General features: G+C 32.1%; 1 protein-coding gene and 1 non-coding gene across 2 annotated transcripts; one reads left to right on the top strand and one right to left on the bottom strand.

Moving 5' to 3' along the window:
* Positions 1–14,964: 14,964 nt before the first annotated feature.
* TRNAQ-CUG (transfer RNA glutamine (anticodon CUG)) lies at positions 14,965–15,036 on the top strand. Its single transcript has one exon. It is a non-coding gene; the product is annotated as a tRNA-Gln (tRNA).
* Positions 15,037–20,956: 5,920 nt separating this feature from the next.
* Positions 20,957–22,372, bottom strand: LOC105964446 (uncharacterized). The gene is given in 5 exon segments (XM_088822376.1): positions 20,957–21,529; positions 21,723–21,742; positions 21,745–21,791; positions 21,886–22,014; positions 22,137–22,372. Coding segments are annotated over 5 exon segments (654 nt in total). The 5' UTR covers positions 22,273–22,372; the 3' UTR covers positions 20,957–21,207.
* Between the last annotated feature and the right edge of the window lie 2,832 nt (positions 22,373–25,204).

Below are 25,204 nucleotides of genomic sequence, written 5' to 3'. Positions count from 1 at the left end.
CCGATTAATCGTGAGTCGGTGCCTGACCGACTCGGACCCGATTACCGATTTTTTCAATCTTGATATTAAGGTCTACAGTAATTCAAATGTGGAGTAAAACATAAATCAAAATAATTTTTTTAATAATTATTACATTTTATAAAATTTAGTTTTTGAAATATTATTGAAAATATATTAGTATATATGCATCAATATAATAGCTAGAAGGACAATTTAGGAAGAAAAAATGCCACATCATTCAAATCAAAGTTTTACCATTAAATTCATTAATGAAGGGGGTAAGTGTTACATTTGTAACTTTAAGGGGGTATATGTTACCAACCATATACTTTAAGGGTGCGAACTGTATTTAGCCCATTTATATATTAGATGGGGCTTTTTAAATGTTTTGAATGTTTATCTTATAAATTTAGCGAATTATTAATTTGCACGTTGTCCCCGAGTCGTGACCGAGAAAAAATACTATTTAAACAAGTTTATTACTTTATCGAGTATTAATTTATTGAATTAAGTTCTACTGTAGTATTTTAGCTTCTAACCAAACTAAAAATATATTTTACCTGGTCATTTCATCTTTTTACTTTAACATTTTCCTTGATCCAAACAGTGCCTTGGAATTTTAAATTCTAGTCGGATTAGGCTTGAAAACATTTTTCTTATTTTTAAAATTTAATAATTTGTAAAATGATTTTACAGTTTTTTTTACTGAAATGCTAAATCCCACACTGATTTTACCAAATCATGCACATAACTAAAAATATTTCTCTCTCTAAATCTTCTCTTCTACTTTCCCACCCTTCTTCTTTTTCCCTATTTTTTCACAAAATCACACACTAAAAATATTTCTAGCATTTCAATTTCGAATTTGACAAAAATATTCACATGTTCAAACTAAAATAAAGTTAGAATTTGAGGAAAAAAATCGAATTTAATGTATTTGAATAATTAAAAAGGCTTAATGAAATTGAATAAATATTACATAAACCGGAACTCATGTTTTATACGCGTAAAAAATTAATGAATTTTGAGTGACTTGAATAAAATTATTTTAGAGAGAAGTTAGAGAGAATATGAATAGAGAGAGAATTTTTTTTTAATTTATGTGTGGGATTTAGTAAATTTTAGTGTGGAATTTAGCACGCCCTTTTTTTTTTATCACTATATACAATAGTATTTTCACGAAATAATCCAATAAACTTATAAATACTAGATGTTAACTTTAAAAAATAATTGTGTACGATTTCTAAAATTTGAGTGTTTTTTTAACATAATATATAAAAGCGAACGCATGAAAATTTAATAGTGAAATTCTAAAATTGACCGAAAATTGAAAGTGGAGTAATGAACTTGATTGAAGATTTGACACCGAACATCTAAAATTTGATATTAAACTTCTACAAATTTAATGTAAATTGTAAACTTGTGAAAACTAACTGAAATTTGCAGTGAACTTCTAAATTAGTTAAAGCCCCATCTAATCCAATGGCCACTACAATTATCATCATGCATCCAAACCTCAAGAAATTCAATTAATTAAAACGAATTCCATCAAGGAGATTAATTACTGCTCAATACTATTTGTTTTAAGAAATGTAGAAAATAAAAATAAAAATTGAAAATGACGAGTTCTCGGTTCCGAAACTGTAGCCCGTAGAGGGATAACCCACTAAAAATAATGGGACATTTATATATAAGGATATGATAACCTATTTATTAACAAAGAGATCCACCTAAAGAACACATTTATATAAAGGGTTAAATACACTTTTCACCCCTAAACTATAGCATATGTAAGACTTACCTCCTTAAAGTATCTTTTGTGACACTTACCCTCCTTCATATCAATTATTTTAAAGGGGAAACTACAGTTTGCACCCCTGAACTATAGGGTCTGTCACAAACACCCCCTTGAACTATAAAACGTAACAAAATGGCCCCTCCGTTTCGAATCTGTTAGTGGATGATGACGTGGCATTCTGACTTTTATGTTTTTGTATCAGTTTTATGACCTTTGATTTTGTTTTTACGATTTTGCCCCCAAGACTGGTACATATAGTTGTATGGGGTCTGAAATACACTTTCCAAAACCATGGGGATATAAATCAAAACTTTGATTTCTTTCAAAATGACCTCAAATAAGGGTCAACTGAAACATAGGGGGACTTAATTCAAAAAAAAAAAAAAAAAAAGAAACATAGGGGGACTGAATTGCAGTTTTACAACACACCATGTAAAGCCCAAATTTTATTTTCTTCATCCAAAACCACCACCACCAGCATGTCTTTCACCGTCAAAACCCACTCCACGACCCAGGCATCATCACCACCTAAAATACATTGGCACACACCTACGCCACCGAAGTCTGCCGTCGGATCCCCCCACAGTCCCTTAAGCAAATTGTGCCACCCAATATTTCGCTGTCAATCGCGCAACGACCCCGCTATCGAAACAACACCGCCGAAAAAAACATTAGCACACACCTCATGCCGCCGTAGTCCGACGGATCCCCGCACAAATCTGCTGATTTCACAGCCCAAAAATAGGGGTTTGATGGTAGAAAGAGTGTTGAGTTGTGGGTGTTCTTGAATTTTGTGTTAATTTGCCAAAAATAAAGTAAATTTATAAAATAGTATATGAATTATGTTGGGTTTCTTAAATTTTGTGTTAATTTACGTTGTGCAAAAGAAATTAGAAAAGTATACCTGGAATTGCTTCTCTCTATCACGATGAAGAAGACAGAATAGGAGAGATACGGTTAAAAGAAAAATACAGAGAAAATGTGGTTTTGTTGACGGTGTTAGGTTTTAAAGGGTAAAAAGGTAAATTTACAAGAAAACTGACGGTGTGAGTTTTTTAAACGTTGACCATAAATGACAGGGACTATTTTGGTACGATTTGTAGTTTAGGGGGGTGTTTGTGACAAGCCCTATAGTTCAGGGGTGCAAACTGTACTTTCCCCTATTTTAAATTTTAATATGTTTCAGTGGATGGAATAATTGAAAAATAATTTATCAAAAATATCAATTGAAAAGTTAATGTAATATTTAAAATTTTAATATTTTATATTTCTTTGGTAGAATAAGTAACATAACAATCTAATAATTATTGGATCATATAAAATTGAAAAGTAACTAAAAATAAATTGTTGGAAAAATATTTTTAAAAAATAATATATATGTATAATAATGAACGAAAAGATATTTTAGGAAATTAATGAACTAAAATAAATTAAAACACTTATGATTACTATTAGTTATGTACTGATTTCTTAAAATTTATCGATATGAATATATTTGATTAATTGGTACATTAATAATTAAATGGTATTTATTAAATATGTACCCAACGTAAGATAATTTTTTTAAGAGGTGAATCAACTTTGTACCTATAAATATATACATTCAATTATAATTCCCTCGACAAAAAATAATGAAATTTTTTTATCTCGAAAACATAACAATTCAATTATAAATCCCTAGAAAAAATCAATTAGAATTCCGTAAAAAAAAAAGATAAAATCAATTTTAACGATACAAGTTATTATTTTTGGGCTTTTTATAATAAAGTTCCTCACCACTCACCTTTATTATATAGGTTCATGAGTCTTTTTAGAGCTTTAAGATATGGGATTTTTGTGCATAAGTCAACCATCTTTATTATTTTAGGTTCATAGGTTTAAATCTCTTTCGCCAATAAGTTCATCCATTTAATATGTATTATAGATAAGGGAAAATTTGCTAGACACACCTTATTCTGGACTTATATATGTGGAGATCCTAGTTGTTAGATGGATATAGGCATAGGTCCTTTGATTCAAAAAAATAATGTAAATAAAATAAAGTAATTAGTATATAGACGTAAACACCCTCATTTAATTAGAAAACAAACCTCATATATCAATCTTCATCTCCCTCCAATCCCACGTATCTTTCTCCCTATATTTAATCTCTCATTTCACCCTCATTTTAAGCATAATTTTTTTTTTGAAAAAGTCATCACCGAAAACCGACCGAAAAATCAGGAATAAGTTTGGAAAAAAAAAATCAACGGCGGCGACGGATGAAAGTGTACTCAAAATTGAGTTTTGACTCAATTTGGGGTCAAATTGAGGTTAAGTTAAATTAAAAGATGAAATTTGAGCATAAATGGAGGTGATATTTTAGTCTTTTACACACCTCTGGACAATGTGTGGTTTTTTTTGTAAAAGAGTTTTTTTGTCTCGACCTCTTTATGAATAAGTATCTATTGATGAATTTATTTATAATATACCCTTAAAATATAGGTCACTGATGACAAAACTTATTAGAACTAAATGACAAGCTCAACTAAACATTTGTTTCACATCATTTATAAATTCATTCAAAAAATGCCTTCCACACTCAAAAAATGATATATGCACCAAATAATAAAAATATTTAAACTGTTTATTATTTTTTAGGGTAAATTACACCCACACCCCTGAGGTATGCTTAAATAACTTTAAGGTCCCTGTGGTATCGATAATTACACTCACCTCCCTGAAACATAGTTAAAAACTCTAATGGAATAATGCACTGGATACGTTATTCCTATAGAGTTCTAACGGACTATTACTTTTAGCTAGTGGTGGAGACAACATAGAGTTAGGGGGTGACATGGCTCCCCCAACATTTCTTAAATCACCCATGGCTCTTTATTGTCTCCACCATTTCCTGAAACTAATAGTCCATTATAATTCTATCGGAATAACATATCCAATGCATTATCCCATTAGAGGTTATAACTATGTTTTAGGGGGTGAGTGTAATTATCGATACCACAAGGACCTTAAAGTTATTTAAGCATACCTCAGGGATGTGGATGTAATTTACCCTATTTTTTATTTTGCATTTCTTATTTTATTTTTTTTCATCTAATATTTTTGTTAATTTTTTATACGCAGAATACATTTTTTTTTCATTTAGTATTTTAATACTATTTTAAAAACCTAATTTTCCATATTTTCCTTACATAATATGAAAATTATGAAAAAATATTTCTATATTTTGTTTTTTTCGACAATATTCATGATAGACACCAATACGTAGGGATGGGTATTCGGATCGGGCTATTCGGGTTGTGACCCGACCCGATCAGATTTTATCCGACCAAATCGGGTAATTTTCAAGTTTACCAGGTTCAGGTATCCGGTGTTCTTAAACCGGGTATCCGCTAAAGAAAAAAAAAACTAAACATCATAGCCCGCTTTCATCCAAGCCCAACAGTGGCGGAGCCAGGAATTCAAGACAGAGTGGGCTTAACATTAACGGGGGTTCGGGGGCCAGCACCCTCGATTTTTGTTTTGATTCATTCACATAAAAATATAGCACAAAATAACTACAAATTTATAAATTTAAACTAATATAAGCTACACTAAATTACATGGGTGGGTGGGCTTAACATTGACGGGGGTTCGGGGGCAGCGCCCCCGATTTTTTTTTTTTATTCATTAACATAAAATAGCATAAAATAACTACAAATTATAAACTTCAACTAATATAACATAATTTTTTGGTAAATAAGCTAGACTAAATTATTTGGGTGGGCTAAATTAAACTATTGGGGGGGCTAATAATATATAGATATAATATATAGTATAAAATTTTAAAAAATGAGAGTGGGCTGGAGCCCACCCTTGCCAAAGGGTGGCTCCGCCACTGAAGCCCAACCCAATTTTCAGCTCATCTAATGTTATATCATCTATATATTATTTTTATTTATTTATTATTGGGTTCCATCTAATATATTTCATTTGGGCTTCTAATTCTTACTCTTATATTGTAACAATTTGTTTAGTAGTTCAAGTCTTACATCAGCACCTAATTTTTCATTATTTTTTATAATTAATAAATCGCTCTGTAATAGGTGATGGTATAACGACAAATATTGAAGTTTAAATATCAACATTATTATTGAATATTGGCGCAAAAAAAACAAGTAGAAATCCGTACTCGACCCTGACTCGAAATAACCGGATACCCAGTTGTCGGGTATCCGGTTATTTCGTGTCGTGTCCGGGTAATGATTTCTATGTCAAAAACCTGAATAACCCTATATGTATAATCCGAATAATCCGACCCGATCCGAATGTCCACCCCTACCCTTAGGAACCCGTATACTGCACAATTAAAAAAACCCTAAATTTATCTTTCAACTCTAACCGCCAGCTCCATAGACACTTACATGATCCACATTCACTCAAAGTCATCCACGCTCATTCAAAAATAAAACCTTAGATCTATAACCACCGTCATTACAGCCACCACAATAAAACCCTAGATCTACAACCACCTTCACCATAGTCGTCGCACCCGTCGTAGTCATCGCCTCCCTTATCTCCATAACCACCCCCCTTCGTAACCGCGACCACAACCGCCCCTAACGACCTCAATAACCACCTCCACCATACCAACAACCTCCATAGCCGCCGCTATTCACCTTAACCGCCTCCATAACAAACCCCATCATACCCGTCGCTTCCATAGCCACCTCCGTAACAACCCCTACCTTACCAACCGCCTCCATTGCCGACTCCACCGCCGCCATAACCACCTACCATAACTGACTGGGAGGGAGAGAGAGAGAGAGAGAGAGAGAGAGAGAGAGAGAGAGAGAGAGAGAGAGAGAGAGAGAGAGAGAGAGAGAGAGAGAGAGAGTTTGGAGAGACGTAAATAGGCGTTATATTTATGATATAAGGGAAAATTATGGATAATTTCTTTGGGGGGGGGAGAGATATTCTATTTTAAAAGGATATGATGTATTTAAAAAATTAAGTTTTTTGTCATTTAGTTCTAATTATGTTTGATATATACGATGCACCCAAGCATATTAATCCCATTTTTTTTTCTCTTTCGCAAGTAAGTCGATTTCTTTAATATGTAGTATAAATGCAACCCTAATATTTGTGAAAAAAATTATCATCAACCCTTTAAACACAATGCGTAATTGTAAATCCTAACTTCAATTCAATTTCACCAAATTTTGACCCATAAATTCGATTTTGACATTTTTTTCAAAAAAAATTGTTTCTAGAAACATTTTTTTCGGCTTTGACATGTCAACAAGTAAAATTGAATTGTCATCTTTTTTGAGAAAAATAGGGATTTTTATGCAAAAGTCCCCAACCAAGCATGTTTATTATTCTAGGTATAGGGGACATATCTCTTTCACCAATAAGCCCATCCCTTTAATATTTATTATAACTAAAGGAAACATTCATGTATATCCCAATATTACCCTCAATCATTTATACCCAATTCTTAATTGTAATCCAAATTAATCAATTTTGTCCATAAAAGTTCAATTTTGACCACAAAAATTCAATTTTGACTTTTTTTTGGAGTATAATTTAATATGCTCCAATTTCATCCTTAACTTAATTTAATCTCAATTTGACCCCAAATTTCACAAATTATTAAATTTTGACCCAAAATTTTTTTTTTTTCAAAAAATTTTTTTTTTTCAAAAACTTTTTTTTGCCGCCGGATTCCGGCGTTGACCGGCGGTCAACGCCGGTCTCCGGCGTTGACTTTTTAAACTTTTTTTTTTTTTTTTTTTTTTTTTCTTCCGGATTTTTTTTCCGGATTCCGGCGTTGACCGGCGGTCAACGCCGGTCTCCGGCGTTGACTTTTTTTTTTTTTTTTTTTCTTTTTTCTTTTTTTTTTTTTCTTTTCTTTTCTTCCGGATTTTTTCGCCGGTTTCCGGCGGTCTCTTTCTTTAGTGTTTTTTTAAGTTTTTTTTTTTTTGTTTGGTTTGTTTTGTTTTTCCACGCCCGCCGCTACACGTTGACCGTAATTGTGCTGTCACTGACAGTAATTTAGCGTAATTATACTGTCAATGATAGTTAATTAACGTAATTGTACTGCCGTTGACATTACATTTATGTAATTGTGCTGCCGTTGACAGTAAATTAATGCAATATTATATTTTTTTATTTATTATTATTTTTTTTTATTTTTTTTGATTTGTTGACAAGTCAACGTAATTATATTACTGTCGTTGACAGTAAAATAACTGTAAACACAATAATATTACTGTCAACAACATCAATATTATTATTTTTTTGGGGTGTTTGTTTTGTTCGAGTTATTCACGAAGTAACGTAATAATATTACTGTCTACTATTGTAATATTACTGTTGCTATAGTAATATTACTGTCACTCACAGTAATATTAATTCTTTTGGTTTTTTTTATTTTGTTTACATTTGTTGAACGGACAACATAGTAATATTACTTTATTATACAATAATAATGAATTTTGTTGTGTTAATATTAATGTGCTAGAGATTAATATAGCAATATCAATGTGTTAAACTATAGTTTAGTTAATTTTACTGTGTTTAACAGTAATATAGTTAATATTACTGTCATTCACAGCAATATTGCTGTTTAAACGGAAAAAAAAAGTTACAGAAAAAAAAAAAAAAAAAAAAAAAAAATTAAAAAGTCAACGCCGGAGACCGGCGTTGACCGCCGGAATTCGGAAAAAAAATCCGGAAGAAAAAAAAAAAAAAAAAAAAAAAAAAAAAAAAATTAAAAAGTCAACGCCGGAGACCGGCGTTGACCGCCGGTCAACGCCGGAATCCGGAAAAAAAATCCGGAAGGAAAAAAAAAATAAATAAATAAAAAAAAAAAGTCAACGCCGGAGACCGGCGTTGACCGCCGGTCAACGCCGGAATCCGGCGGGAAAAAAAAGTTTTTGAAAAAAAAAAAATTTGTGAAAAAAAAAATGTTTTGGGTCAAAATTGAATAATTTGTGAAAGTTGGGGTCAAATTGAAGTTAAAGTAAGTTAAGGATGAAATTGGAGCATATTAAAGTAAGAGGGGTTATTTTAGTCCTTTACATAAATCTGGACCATGTGTGGATTTATTGGTAAAGGAGAATATTGTCTGGATCTCTTTATGAATAAGTTCCCACTGATGGGCTTATTTGTAATATGCCCAGAAAAATATTATTGAATTATTATGTTTTCAAGAAGAAAAAAATTATTTTATTTTTTGTCGAGGGGATTATAATTGAATGTTTATATTCACCTCTCAAAAAAATTTGATGAATTGACATCTATAAAGATAAAAAAAAAAAAAATAATAATAATAATAATAATAATAATAATAATAATAAAAAATAAATAAAAAAAAAGAAAAAAAAAAGTGGATATAGGAAAAGGAAAAAGAAAAAAAGAAAAAAAGTAAGTTGGATGAATTCATAAAACCAACACATGTGGATATAGGAAATGTAGAAATCGTGGAATCCCAAAATATAGAAGCATGATGTGACTCCATGAATTTGAGTTCAACCATCCTAATGAACACATTTATGAAGTTGGGTACATATCGTAATTATCATCGATGAAAATGCTGAACACAAAATTAATTAAGAATTTATATCAATGACTTGTATTTCAAAATATAACTTCAATAAGGACACTCCATTTAATTTGGAGCTCATTTAATTTAAACTAAAAGTTAAAACTGTAAGCAAAAAGTACATATGTACAACTTTAAGCATTCATATTTCATAATATCGCTCTAGTCTCTATCATGAGTATAACTAAATCAAGTTATTCATTATTCTATATATTCTATAACATCTGTTACTTTTGAAAAATATTTTTGTTTCATATTTTCCGTTAATTTTAAATTTTTAAAATTGCATTAATTATTTAATTTTCAATTTATATCCTTATTAATTCTTCCCAACACGTTTTTTTAACTAAGTACTCTCTCTTATTAATTATTTTCTCTGTTCCATAATAACTGTCTCTTTTTTAAAATATTTTCATTCCAAATTATCTGTCACTTTAGATTTTCAATACTGCATTAAATGCATTTTTCCAGTTTTGACCTTATGAATGCAACTCTAAACATCTATTCTCTATTAAATGATAAAGGTTGTTTTAATAATTCTTATGTGATTTTTCTAAAACATAATTAAGCTACAATTATTGAGTTTCTTAATCTTTGTAAAAAGTGAAAAGAAATAATTATTTAGGAACGGAGGGAATTTAAGATAATGTCATTTTAGTTTAAAAACATACATTTTCCTAAAATCAAGACACAACTAATGAAATCCTTAATCCTTGTGCAAAGCTGAAAAACGACGATTAAAAGGGAATGGAGAGAGTAGTTGATTTGAATTTGATCGTTAATTTTTTTCTGGTTTGATCTACTCTCTTAGTTCCTAATTAGTTGTCGTTTTTCAGCTTTGTACAAGTATTGAGAATGTCAATAATGTGTTGATTTTCGGAGAAACTCATTAGAAATATTAAAATAACATTGATCATTTAGAGGGTGTTTGGCTAAACTTATTTTAAACAGATGATAAGCTCTTCCGTCTGATAAGATGTTTTTAGAGCTGATAAGCTGTTACATCTTATTTTGATGATTAAACATTTTAAATTTGGATAATGAGCTTATTTCCTATTTTTACACATTATAAGATCTTAAATAAAAATGTGGGGTAGAGGTACTTATTTAAAAAGATCTTATTTGGTCTCCAACAGCTTATTTTTAAAAAAAATTAAGATCTTTTTTTAAAAAATTACCAAACACTTTGAAGAGCTTATAAGCTCTAAAACATCTTATAAGCTCATTTTAACATCTTATAAGCTTAGCCAAACACCCTCTTAATGATGTGATAAGAGATAGTTAATACTTATAGTTTGATTAATAAGGTTAAAACAGAAAAAAATACATTTAATATAGTTAAAAATCTATAGTGATAGATAATATGAAACAAAATATTTATAAAAAGAAAACAGTTATTATGGAACTGGAGTACTAAACTTGTTGATTGAGTTAACTAAATATATTTTTTTAATCAGATAATCGAGTGAAATTTGAACTCAATTTGTAAAAAGTAATAAATTTGTTAAAAACATTTTAAAATTGGTTGACTTGTTATTTTATTTTTTAATTATCGTAATTTCATTAGTCTAGATAATAATTTCTGGAAATAAAGTTTGTTAAGCTGAACCTAACCTACTTGAATTAATGATCAATGTTCAATAATTTTTTTATGTCATATTTTGATATATGAGATCAAGTGATATCAAGATTATATCAAAAAAAAAAACGTGGTAGCTGATCGACTTGTCGATTGGGCGGAACACGCATATTATGTGTTCATGAGTCCTAACCGTTGGCCACATCAACTTATTAAAATATATCTAATAATTATTTATTGCAAAACAACAATTAAAAATGATTATAATAGTTATATAAATAATATTAAATAAATTATTAATTGCCAAATTAATTATTAGTAAATAAATTATTAATAAATGTAATATAATACATTTTAAGAATATAAAGAATCGCGGTTCTACCCATGAAATTTAATAAAAATGAATTTTGAAAGATTTTGAAGTATGGAGTTTTTTGAATTTTGAATTTGAAAAATCTCTAAAGTCTCAATATTGTTTTTACCTATAAATACCTCAAATATCTATAACGAATTATGATATTCAGTATTAATAATATTAAAAATATTAAAAATCTCCACTATGAAGAATATAAACAAGGGCATATTACAAATAAGCCCATCAGTGGGAACTTATTCATAAAGAGATCCAGACAATATTCTCCTTTACCAATAAGTCCACACATGGTCCAGATTTATGTAAAGGACTAAAATAACCCCTCTTACTTTAATATGCTCCAATTTCATCCTTAACTTACTTTAACTTCAATTTGACCCCAACTTTCACAAATTATTCAATTTTGACCCAAAACTTTTTTTTTTTCACAAAATTTTTTTTTTTCAAAAACTTTTTTTTTCCGCCGGATTCCGGCGTTGACCGGCGGTCAACGCCGGTCTCCGGCGTTGACTTTTTTTTTTTTTTTTATTTTTTTTTTTATTTTTTTTTTTTATTTTTTTTTTCTTCCGGATTTTTTTTCCGGATTCCGGCGTTGACCGGCGGTCAACGCCGGTCTCCGGCGTTGACTTTTTAATTTTTTTTTTTTTTTTTTTTTTTTTTTTTTTTTTTTTTCCGGATTCCGGCGTTGACCGGCGGTCAACGCCGGTCTCCGGCGTTGACTTTTTAATTTTAATTTTTTTTTTTTTTTTTTTTTTTTTTTTTTTTTTTTTTTTTTCTGTAACTTTTTTTTCCGTTTAAACAGCAATATTGCTGTGAATGACAGTAATATTAACTATATTACTGTTAAACACAGTAAAATTAACTAAACTATAGTTTAACACAGTGATATTGCTATATTAATCTCTAGCACATTAATATTAACACAACAAAATTCATTATCATTGTATAATAAAGTAATATTACTATGTTGTCCGTTCAACAAATGTAAACAAAATAAAAAAAACCAAAAGAATTAATATTACTGTGAGTGACAGTAATATTACTATAGCAACAGTAATATTACTATAGCAACAGTAATATTACAATAGTAGACAGTAATATTATTACGTTACTCCGTGAATAACTCAAACAAACAAAATATCCAAACAAAAGAATAATATTGATGTGGTTGACAGGAATATTACTATAACAAACAGTAATATTACCGTCAACCACAGTAATATTATTGTGTTTACAGTAATATTACAATAATAGACAGTAATATTAATACAAACACCACAAAAAAATAATAATATTGATGTTGTTGACAGTAATATTATTGTGTTTACAGTTATTTTACTGTCAACGACAGTAATATAATTACGTTGACTTGTCAACAAATCAAAAAAAAATAGAAAAAAATAATAATAAATAAAAAAATATAATATTGCATTAATTTACTGTCAACGGCAACACAATTACATAAATGTAATGTCAACGGCAGTACAATTACGTTAATTAACTATCATTGACAGTATAATTACGTTAATTTACTGTCAGTGACAGCACAATTACGGTTAACGTTTAGCGGCGGACGTGGAAAAACAAAACAAACCAAACAAAACAAAACAAAAAACTTAAAAAAACACTAAAAAAAGAGACCGCCGGAAACCGGCGAAAAAATCCGGAAGAAAAGAAAAGAAAAAAAAAAGAAAAAAGCAAAAAAAAAAAAAAAAAAAAAAAAAAAAAAAAAAGTCAACGCCGGAGACCGGCGTTGACCGCCGGTCAACGCTGGAAACCGGCGAAAAAATCCGGAAGAAAGAAAAAAAAAAAAAAAAAAAAAAAAAAAAATTAAAAAAGTCAACGCCGGAGACCGGCGTTGACCGCCGGTCAACGCCGGAATCCGGCGGAAAAAAAAAAGTTTTTGAAAAAAAAAATATTTTTTGAAAAAAAAAAATTTTTGGGTCAAAATTTAATAATTTGTGAAATTTGGGGTCAAATTGAGATTAAATTAAGTTAAGGATGAAATTGGAGCATATTAAATTATACTCCAAAAAAAAGTCAAAATTGAATTTTTGTGGTCAAAATTGAACTTTTATGGACAAAATTGATTAATTTGGATTACAATTAAGAATTGGGTATAAATGGTTGAGGGTAATATTGGGATATACATGAATGTTTCCTTTAGTTATAATAAATATTAAAGGGATGGGCTTATTGGTAAAAGAGATATGTCCCCTAAACCTAGAATAATAAACATGCTTGGTTGGGGACTTTTGCATAAAAATCCCTATAAACAATTACCTCGATTAAATATAAACAAATGCCTTAGTTAGTAAAAGCTCATTTATGTTATTAAAATCGACAATCTGACAAATCCGAAAAAAATGCTTATTTAGAAAAAAATGATTATCATTCATTCCAATTAATTTTCTACTTTAAAATAAGACTATATATAAGGAGTAGAATCAAAATATACTATATTGAGATTTTTTTAAATATTTAGTTTAATCAAATCGTAAGATTTGAATCCATTAAGTTCAAGTTCTTTCAATTTGTAAACTTTATTTAAATATTTGAATTGATGAATTTCAAATAGTGACAAGAACTTATTAATCGAATTAACTATTGATAATTAAAATCTAATTATTTTTTAAAAAATTATCATTAAAAAGTAATAAAATTTTAATTTGTAAACATCTTAAGATTAAAATCTCTAATGATAAGATTTAATCAAATTTTGACATTTAAAATTTGTTCAAAGATTTGAATCGAATTTAGCTATTGTTTTTTAAATTATAATTAGAAAAGAAAACACAAAATCCGGTTTGAAGCCGGGTCAGATCCGTGGGACCACCCTAGACCCTCCTTCAACCGGGCTTGTGCCAGTTCCCATTTTTGTGGACCCGGACCCGGCCTGACCCATATGTGGCCGGGTCTAGTGAAGAGGCTATATATCATTCATTGATGGGAAAAAAAAAAGAATTTTTTATCAACAATTCACATTGTAAACCACAGGATTCTAAGTATGCAAAATATAATAAAAAAACGAGATAGGAAAATATCGAACAAATAAATTTATTATCAAACGACGTGGATTACAATCTCCGGGAATTACGCCGATTCATCTCACCAATTCTAAAATTGATTCAAGAGATTAGAAGCTTGTTCTGAACCGAATAAGTATAAACACCTTGAATTCAAATATGTTATGAATTCGAGGCGGATGCTCGATAGTTGAGCTTGAGAGCTCGATATGTTTCTGTTTGAGTCGGTCTTTACATGCACCGAAGCCCTCTTTTTATAGTCACGAACTAGGGTTTCTTGACTTATAGAATAAGCCGGATATTTATAAAACTCAAGTATATCATCAGCTGTGAATAATCAATAGAAGTAGGTAGATAACCACATATATGCGTGCGTCTTTTGATCCAGACTTCAAATAAACGGAGACATAAATCAAATCAGCCATTCAATTAACCAAGGTGGCGGCGGTGGTGAGGCACTTGTAACCACGCCCAATTACAAGCGCGCGTCTACTAGGCCGCCCACTGTTCTTTCAGCCTAATTCCCTGGATTAATGACACCTGTCAGTAAAACAATAAATATTATATGTATAAAGAATATAATAAATATTTTTACAATAAGGTTCCATGGTCTAGTGGTCAGGACATTGGACTCTGAATCCAGTAACCCGAGTTCAAGTCTCGGTGGGACCTCTTTTTTCTTTCCTTTTGTTTTTCACAATCTCTCTCTGCTTCATAACCAAAATTTCCCAACTTAATTTTCATTCTTTCCTTTTCTTTTAGGCTGCAGATATTTGCAAGACGAAAATTACTAAGTGCAAGACCTTACTTCATGCAAGACCAAAATATAAATAAATTTACTAAGATCAAGACTGGAAATTACAAATATAACCCCAATAATAATTTAGATAATAATTTAGATATTCACCCTCATTTTACACATTTTTTTCCACAAAAAAATCTTCCATATTCTTCAAAACCCTTATCACATAAAACCCTCAAATCTTACTAAAACTTGAAAAGAATGACATTATGGATACACAAGACATAAATATGGAGGATTCTAAGGTCGAAGAACACAAAGAGGTAAGAAATATTGTACTTTGTGATCGTTTTTCTCGTTTTTCGCACCTCATTTCACGTACAAACAATTCGACATGTACAGGTCGAAATATCAGCTTTATATCGACACTGCAGTGTCGAAAATGTCAAAATAATTCGACACTCATTAACTGTCGAATTATATTGAAATTATCGACATTCTGGTGTCGATATTAAGCGGATATTTCGACGCTAGTGTGTCGAATTATCACTGTTACAATTGTGTAACCAATTTTCCGATTTTTCTTGCAGAGTTTTGTACCTAGCGCGTGTAGTGGAGCTAATGCATGTAGGGAATTAGCTTTGGATTATTCACATGAATTTACCACCCATGAGGAGTTTGCAACAAGGGACAATTTAGTCACATGGGTGCGCGAAGTTGGTATGCGACTAGGAATGATAATGTCAGTAAAGTCTTCAAACCCGGGAAAAAATAGACGTAGAAGGCCCTACGTGGTACTTGTATGTGAGCGTGCGGGGGTGTATCGTGGCAAAAAGGTACCCGGTCAAGACGACCAAGGAAAGGGAAAAAGGCAAACAGCGTCCAAGAAATGTGAGTGTCCGTGAAAAAGGCAAACAGCGTCAAGCTGCTGACATCGTCTAGCGTGATAGTCATCTCCCCAAATGGTAAATGAAACGTACAAGTTGCTGGTTGCCACCGCTCTATGAAAGTCAACACCAATGCACTATCTATCACCTTGTACGAATGACGTACAAGGGGCATCAAACCGGACCTCTCGACAACCTCGGTCATAAAAGGAGCCATCCGCCACTTCTCCTACATTGTTGTGTGATTATGAACCCTCACACTTTCGCGCTCCTACAATTTTAATAAAAATAAACATTCAATCAATAAAGTAAATAACTTCAAAAACATATGTATATGTGTGTCTATAAGTGTAAAAGTACCTTTCCGGACAAAATCTGTCGGGCGATATGATTCTCAAACTGCGGCATCAAGTCTGGTATTTGTGGTCCTCTGGGGCCAGCCGATTGGCTACTAGATCCACCAACTTCGGTGGTCGATGTGAGCGGTGGATCCTCAGGTATGGACAATGAAGGCTCAACATCGGTAGGTAAACGTGTACGATTGGCCGGAGGATCGACCCGAGTAGCTTGAGAATCGCCACGTCGAACCTTACGATTAACCAATGCCTTTCTCTTGCGCTCAGAAGCAGTTTGGGGAATACGCGGTTCCAATGGAAAAAATATAAATATAATATTAATCATTTATATAAAAAAAAAAAAAAAAAAAAAATTGCAAAAAAATAAGTTTACCAGGCAATTTTCGACATCAGAGTGTCGATATTTGTCCACAAAATCGACACAGCAATGTCGAATATTGCATATAAAAAAAAGAAAAAAGTTTGCAAAAAAATCAGTTTACCAGTCAATTTTCGACATAGTTGTGTCGATATTTGTCCACAAAATCGACATAAACTCTGTGTCGAAAATTGTATACAAATTCGACACAGCAATGTCGAATATTGATACGAAACTCGACACCGGGTTCATGTCGAAATGTTGTACAAATATCGACATTGAAATGTCGAAAATAGGCCCAATAATCGACAATTGTGTCCTGTCGAAATTTGTTTAAAAAATCGACACCAGTGTGTCGAAAATTTTCCAAAAAAACGACAAGTACAGGTCGATTTTTGTAAAACCGCAACTCCTTCAACAATAGTGCTACAATCGAACCCTAGAATCATCAACTATGTTCTAAAACGACTTGAATTCATTATTCTAACAATAAAATCATGTTTATCACATTTATTTCTCAAAAAAAAGTTAATTCAAAAAGTAATTTTTACTTGTTTTTCGTGAGATTGTTGTGGCGGGGTTGGGGCAACAACGGAGTTCAACGGCGACGGGCGACGGCGACGGCGACGACGACGGGGCGACGGCGACGGGGCGACGGGGCGACGAACGGTTTTTTGCTGCAATTGATTTTTTTTGTTTTCTTCTTCAATCTTCCCTCCTCGTTTTGATTTTGTCAATTCAATTTCTTTTTTCTTTTTGTTTTATTAATTTTTTTTTTAAATTGGTTTTGCAAAAGGAAATTAATAAAATAATTTTTTTTATTTGTATTTTATTAAGGTTATTATAGTTTTTTTATACTGAATTTAATAAAAAAAATTAAATTGGTCTTACACTAAGTAATTTTCGTCTTGCAAATAGTCGCTGCCTTTCTTTTATTACCAGAATTTTTCTCTCTCTACTTCATAACCAAAATTTCCCAACTTAATTTTCATTCTTTCCTTTTCTTTTATTACCAGAATTTTACAACTCTTTAGTCTCTCTCTCTCTCTCTCTCTCTCTCTCTCTCTCTCTCTCTCTCTCTCTCTCAAACTGTAATTGATAACCAGAATTTTACAACTTTTTCAGGTTTTAAACTCCCACCTTTATTTTGTCTTCTTTTTGGTTTTAGAAACTCTCATTGAATAAAAAATTTACAGCCTTTTCAGTGTACGGTAGGATCAGGAATGAAGATTGGAACGGAATTTTTGACTTTTGCCTTTCGATACTCAAATTTACAACCTTTTCAGGGTACGGTAGGATTAGGGGTGAAGATTGGAACGAAAATTTTTGACTTTTGCCTTTTCGATATTCAAATTTACAACCTTTTCAGGGTACGGTAGGATTAGGGGTGAAGATTGGAACGGAATTTTTGAATCCCGCCTTTTCGATCCGAGTATCGCCAATTACGGAACAACATTTTCATTTCAAATTCTGAAAGTTCCGATTTTCACGTTCTTACTCATTTTTTTAATGACAAAATTGGAATACAAATTAGATTCCGATATTGGAGCTGGTTTTAATTTCCGAAAATTTCAATTTATTTCCAAAATACACACTTATAATATCAATGTTATTTTATATTTGGGTTTTTTGCAAAAACTACCCCTGTAAAATCTCTAATTGCTGAAAACGCCCCTATGTTAAAACAATTAGCAAGAAACCCCCTATGAAAGTTATTCAAAGCCAAAAAGGCCCCTGACAGGTTATCGTGCGCCACACTCGCCGTATGTGCGTCTGGGGTACGTTTTCGAACCTGAAATAACCTAAATACCCTTTTATATTAGAAGTTTTTATAATTACAGATTTATCCCAAAAATTTCTGCACCAAAATGAACTTTTTAAAATTTTCAATTCAGTCCTTCCTATTTTCAGAAAGGCCATCTTTCCGACCCACTTTTTCTGAATATTTTTTCCACCAAAAACCATCAATTGAACCAATATCCTCAATGTCATTTTTTTTGCAAATTCAGAAAAATAAAAAGGGAAGAATACATAGCCTTTTAGACATTTTTTCCATGTAAAAGATTGGAAGAAAAAACTTCGATTTTGACCTCAACTTCACCATTCTCGACAACCCAAAACTTGGAATTCACCATTCTCGATAACCCAAAGCTCACTGTTGATGGAGAAGAGACCCTTGGGGCAGCGGTGTGAGCTATGAAGAATATGAATTTTGCCGAATTTTTTTTAAGGAAGAATTTGACTGAATTTGGCCAAAGCTCACTGTTGTTGATAACCCAAAGCTCACTGTTGTTGTTTCTTTAAGGAAGAATTTGGTCGATTTTTTCGATTTTGTGTGTCAGGTGTTATTTTTTGGCAGAATTTGTTGTAAGAATGAGTGAAATGGTGGGTTGAGATGAGGGGTGCCGGGAGGAAGATAGAGTCCCTTTATTTTTTTTTTCCTTTTTTTTTTTATATTAATTAATATTTTCTTTTATTTTGTTTGATCAAAATTAAAATATTAGTAAAAATAAGTAGGGACATTAGAGTCATTGCACGTAAGTCAACAACTAATTTTTAAATAAGGGGCTGTGTGTTTTTTAAAATAAAACATAGGGGGGTTTTTGTTAATTTTTAAAACATAAGGACTTTTTCAACAATTACAAATAACACAGGGGGTTTCATGCTATTAGCTCTTTTATATTTTGTATTATACTTGACCGAAAATTTTGAAATTCTGCACATTTGGATTTTGGGAACAAATTTCGTCATTCCAATTTCCAATTTTCGATTCTATATTCAACCTAATTAGAATTAGTTTTTCAATTGCGAAAATTATTGGATTTTCTTGACAATCCACACCCTCTCTGTTAAAAAGTTCATGGATCAGCTCAAATGTCTCATTACCCAAAAGAACCCTCAAATATTGATAGAATTTATTAATTGATCTTGATTTATTTGAAGTTTATGACTTTAATTCGTTGGTGAAAATTCTACCGCACTTAATTTAATATGTTTTTATTTGAAACCAAACACCATCTCATAAGTTAATCTTCGTGGTTTGCTTCTAATCACATCTTAATTTAATATGGTTTTCTTTCCGTTTGTTTAGGGTTGGATTCTAAGTTTGAATTGGAAACTATCTGCATTGTTGGACTTATTGGGAAGATTGAATGTAGTACTTGATCTATAAACATAAGTTACGAATTACTTGTGTTTAATTCGAGCTTCTTTTGAGGTTTGGATGCATGATGGAAATTGTAGTGGCCGTTGGATTAGACGAGGCGATAACTATTTCAATCCGATGGGGTTGGATAAATTATGGTTGCAAATTAATAAGCAGAGTGCAGCTTTGGAGAATCCGAAGCTTCGGCAACTTTAGTGAACTCTGAGTAACCCCTCCCTCTGTTACTGAATAATTTTTATCGTCTGTTTTTCTTGTTTTCGACCTTTTGTTTTATCTTTGCAAATGTAATTAACCGTCTGTATCTTGTATTTGGTATGTTTGTGAAATTATTAGTGGTTTCTCAAGTTAAATGCTCGAGATGCTTTGACCATGTTCGGTTGCCAAGATAAGATTAGCCAAAACAAGACTATGCAATTTTATGAGAACCCAATTGTATAATTAGATTAGGGATCCAATAAGACAATCCTCCAATAAGCCAAGAAAAGAGCTTATTTTTTGTCCATTATTGTAGGTATTCCGTCTTCGTAAATAATATTTTAGATCAGTTCTCTGGAGTTAATTTAACTCTAAAAAAACTACATATCATTACAGTGACAAGTATACCAAAACTATTGTTTAAATCACAGTCTATTAAGCTAAGTGATCGTGATTACTTCTTTAATCATCTCTAGCATTTTTACATGGTTAACAAATGAAATTTTGCAAACTGCACACCTGTTTCATTTTTATTCTCATTTGCAGTTTTGTCAAGATGTTTTATCTGTTAGATTTTTTAAAAGGAGGTGTTGTTTCGGTTTGACATATTACCGAAACCCGATACTGATAAAGATGATGTTGTTCCAGTGGAGAAAAATCCGGTACGTACGTTATCTGTGCCTTTAAAACATAAGCATGCCTTCTTATATTTGAAATCAATTTATAATTTGAATATAAGTGTTTCTATTTTTTAATTGTTTCTAGTTTAATTATATATCTTAAATTTATTTTGATATCCTTCTAAAATTGAAGTAGTGGTAAGTATGCTCCCTTACTTTCACTTTAGTACCTATTAATTCCATTTAAGAAAACTTAACACAGTGAAGAAATGTGAAATTAATTCAGAGATCCCATGCCAAACAAATTCACCAGTGCTGTTTTAAATCAAGCAAAACATAAAATCGGCGGCCGTTTCAATTCTGTTACATTACGGTGAAATCCAAAACAAAAAAAAAAAAACGAAAATTCTGATGCCAAAGAAACAAATGCAGTACACGAATAATAACCAAACCAAAAGCAGTAAAATCAGTAATAAATCCTTCACATGTGTAAAAATAATTTTTCGTGTTTTTTTCTCCTCAGTTGCTTCCCTCGTTAGCCAGCTTGAAGATCTGTGCTTGAGCCGCTGCAGCCTTGTCGGAGCCGAGAGCCGCCACAAAGCTACTCCTGACCTGCGCGGCGGTGAGCGGGAACTTAGTGTGTGCCAAACAGTTGAGCAAAGCGGCGGTTCCTTGTCTGCAGAGTTCTCCGAAACCATCGGTACGCGTGTTTGTAAGCGCTTCTAGAGGGTTCAAGTGAGCTCCGAATCCCGGTATGGTGCCTGTTACACCGAATGCATTGCCTACGGTTCCCCACCACCCGACCAATCCCCATACTATCGTCGGGTGATTCTTCCAGTAACTGAAAATATTTTCATACTTCATTAAAAAGAAAAAAGAAAGAAGATAAAATGGTTAAGTTATGAAGTGTATATATATATATATATATATATATATATATATATATATATATATATATATATTATATATATATATATATATATATATATATATATATATATATATATATATATATATGTATATGCGGTACTTACGTGCAGTTAAAAGGTGGAGAGTTTGGGTCGAAGGCGAATGGGGGTGATGGTATTGTGATGCCGGGGGTGGTTGGTGGAGTTACGGAGGGTGTGGGTGTGTGTGTGGGTGTGGTTGGGGTAGGTGTTGAAGGAGTGTGGTGGGACGGTGTCGGAGTGTGGTGGGACGGTGTCGGAGTGTGGTGGTGGGGGCTGCCGCCGGTTGGGGGTGTGCCGCAGTTGGCCGCCGGTGGTGTGCCGCTGCCGCCTCCGTGGGACGGTGTTGGGGTTGCATGTGCCGGAGGAGTGTACGAAACTGTGGAGGCGAGAACAAAACAAATGGTTAGTTTTTTTTCGCTCGACGCATTCCGTTTTCAATTTTATTTTATATAAAATATGCATGCGAGAAATTAAAAAAAAAAAAAAGAAAAAAAAAACCTGTGGGGGTGGGGGGAGGGATTGGATGTGGGTCTGGATAGTAGTTTTTCTGATCGACAAACTTGAATGGTGCTGACATGGCAGGGATCGCCATTGCAGCCGACAAAAGCAGCAGCATAATTCTCTTACACTCCATACTTTGAACACCACCAGAGAAAGAAGAAAGAGAAAAGATATTAGTTTGAAGTGTGTGTTGAGTGAGTAGTGATGAAGAATTTGTGAAGTGAGAGCAGTGTATATAAAGAGGTGTCAGAGAGCAGTAAATATGAACAGGTGAACAAGTATGTGGTTAGTTGTATCTGTTGCTCCCGCTGCATTTATGTTGCTATTTAAATCTTGCAATATTGCATGTTACGTTTTTCTTTTCTTTTCTTTTCGAGATAATATTGTTTTTATTATCTCTACTTATTATAAGAGCATCAACATGTTTGTGTTAAATTTCAAATTTTTTTGACAGGAAAATAATATTTTAGCCGGGAAATTCGCTTAGTTGATTATTGCAAGGTTTCGATTTAGTTACATTTGATGGTCCGGAGTCCACAAATGTTTAGATATATCTGGTTTGAACTTGATAATTGCTATATTTCAGTTATCTGCTATGTAGCATGAAAACTTCAACTTCATAATGGTTCTGCGTTTCGGACACGTTTTGTGTCCGGCACTCGAGGAAACCTGTCGGGCACTTTATGGGCCGTTTTGCAATTTCTAAAAAGTTAGAAACATGTTTCAATTTAGCAAATTTTCAAATATTTTTGTTGTTTCCCTAATTAATTACATGGTTTAATGTTGCAAATGGATACTCCCTCCGTTCCATAATATCCGTCTCATTGGATAATTTGTTTTGTTCCTAAAATCAAGGCATGTTTATTGAGATTCTTAAGACACATGACAAGATGAAAAACTACACATATATAGGAACGGATGGAGTAGTTGATAGGAAAATTTGTTTTGAATATGTTTGTATGAAAATATGTAAAAATTATTTATTTATAAATAAAAACTTTATATAACATATTTATAAATAAACCCCTATATTTAATATTTATACATTTCCCCAAGCTCCCGAATCCCCATTTTTAGGATATGCCGTTTACTGCGTCCATTCCCCAGTTTGCCTATATCGCTGTTTTTGTGTCGGTGCTATATAAGTTATTTGTACCACATTTACTAAACTATGATACATAAGTGGATTTGGACTGCATTGTAATAGTTAAAATCGAAAGCTAAAGATTTGGAATCCTTCGTAAAATAAATTCATTTGAGTTCAAATAATTTGATGTGGGGTGTGCCAAAGAAATTGAAGAATTAATTAGGTGAGCAGAAAGAAATAAAGAAAAAGGCAGCAGAGAAGTGATGAAAATATAATAGAGAGAGAGAGAGCTCATTAAATTAATGTGGGGAGTAAATGAGAGCAGGCAGCACAGCACTTAGCACTTATCAATCTCAACCCCCCTCTTCCGATTCTGGTCGTTCACCTCTGTCAATATGGCCCTCTTTTTGACTAATGCTCTCTCTCTCTCTCTCTCTCTCTCTCTCTCTCTCTCTCTCATCCCTTTTTCAAGATACATCACTGTGCAGCCAAGCTGTTGTACACTGATTTCTCAGGAAAATGGAGAAGAAATAAATGAAATTTAGAGGGCATTTATGGATGATATCAGACCCCATCTTTTCATAATTTTGAGCTGTCTCTGCAAATAAGATAAATGGGAGGGCCACCCAAGTAATTGGTTTTGTGGGCTAGGGATTTTTTTTTTTTTTTTTTATTATTTTTATTTATTATATTTATAGGGTCAATTACAATTACCACCCGTGAGGTATGGTCAAATTACGAAAACTCCCTCATATTTGGATAATTACAACTACCTCTCAACTATGAATCTTCTTACATGTCCACCCTTATGGTGTCAAATTCAACATTGTTTTCTAGATTCCGTGGAATGTTATCTAGTCTGTACTCATTTTGTGCAAAAATGCAGTTTCTGATGCACCACAATCTGATATATACAAGCCAAAAAACACATCTTATGATCATCTTGCTTCAAACAGTGGAGCTCAAATGGGATAGAACGGGTACAAAATTGTGAATATTCCAGATTCCACTAAATTTGACACCGCAAGGGTGAACGTGTAATAAAAGTTATAGTTAATAGGTAATTGTAATTACGCAAACATAAGGGGTTCTTTCATAATTTGATCATAGCTCTGGGTTTGGTTGTAATTTACCCTGTATATATATATATATATATATATATCTTTACATATGATAAATAACATAGCTGCCATTGGTTAATGATGAATATTAATGAGGTTGCATACGGTATCAGTCAAGTCTGCAGGTAATGACTATTTCAGGCAATTTTGTCAGGCGTAGGACTCGAGACATCATATTTTCAAATGCTCTGCAAAAACTTCCATTTCTTTGGATGCCACATTTTTTTTAAGGATGTTTCACTGCGATTAGATTGATGGAGTTTTGAAACAAATTTTGTACAATTGCCAAACACAGCCTTAGTAAAGTTCGTATCACCGCTTCATCCCATTCGAACTCCACATTTTGAAGCAAGATGATCATAATATGTATTTTTTTTTTCTTTTTTGGCTTGTTTATATCATATTGTAGTGTATCAGAAACTGTATTTTTACACAAAACGAGTACAACCTAGAGCACATTCCACGAAATCTAGATGATTATGTTAAATTTGACACGATGTAATTATCCAAACAAGAAGTATTTTTTCGTAAATTGACCATACCTGAGGGGTGGTTGTAATTTAGCCCAAATAAAAAGGAGATCGGATGAAATTAAAGCTATTATGTAAGCATAGCACAATCATAGAAATCTTAGGGGTCTTTACAAATAAGCCCATCAATGGGTACTTATTCATAAAGAGATCCAGACAATAAACTCCTTTACAAATAAGTTCACACATGGTCCAGATTTTTGTAAAAGACTAAAATAGCCCATCATACTTTAATATGCTCCAATTTCATCATTAATTTAATTTAACCTCAATTTGACCCCAAATTTTACAAAGTATTCAATTTTAACCCAAAACACATTTTTATGG

Source organism: Erythranthe guttata, chromosome 8, assembly GCF_056151865.1.
Source record: "Erythranthe guttata isolate IM_541 chromosome 8, IM_541, whole genome shotgun sequence".
NCBI lineage: Eukaryota > Viridiplantae > Streptophyta > Magnoliopsida > Lamiales > Phrymaceae > Erythranthe > Erythranthe guttata.
Note: the sequence above shows the minus strand (reverse complement) of the source record. Positions and strands in the feature narration are given on the sequence as shown.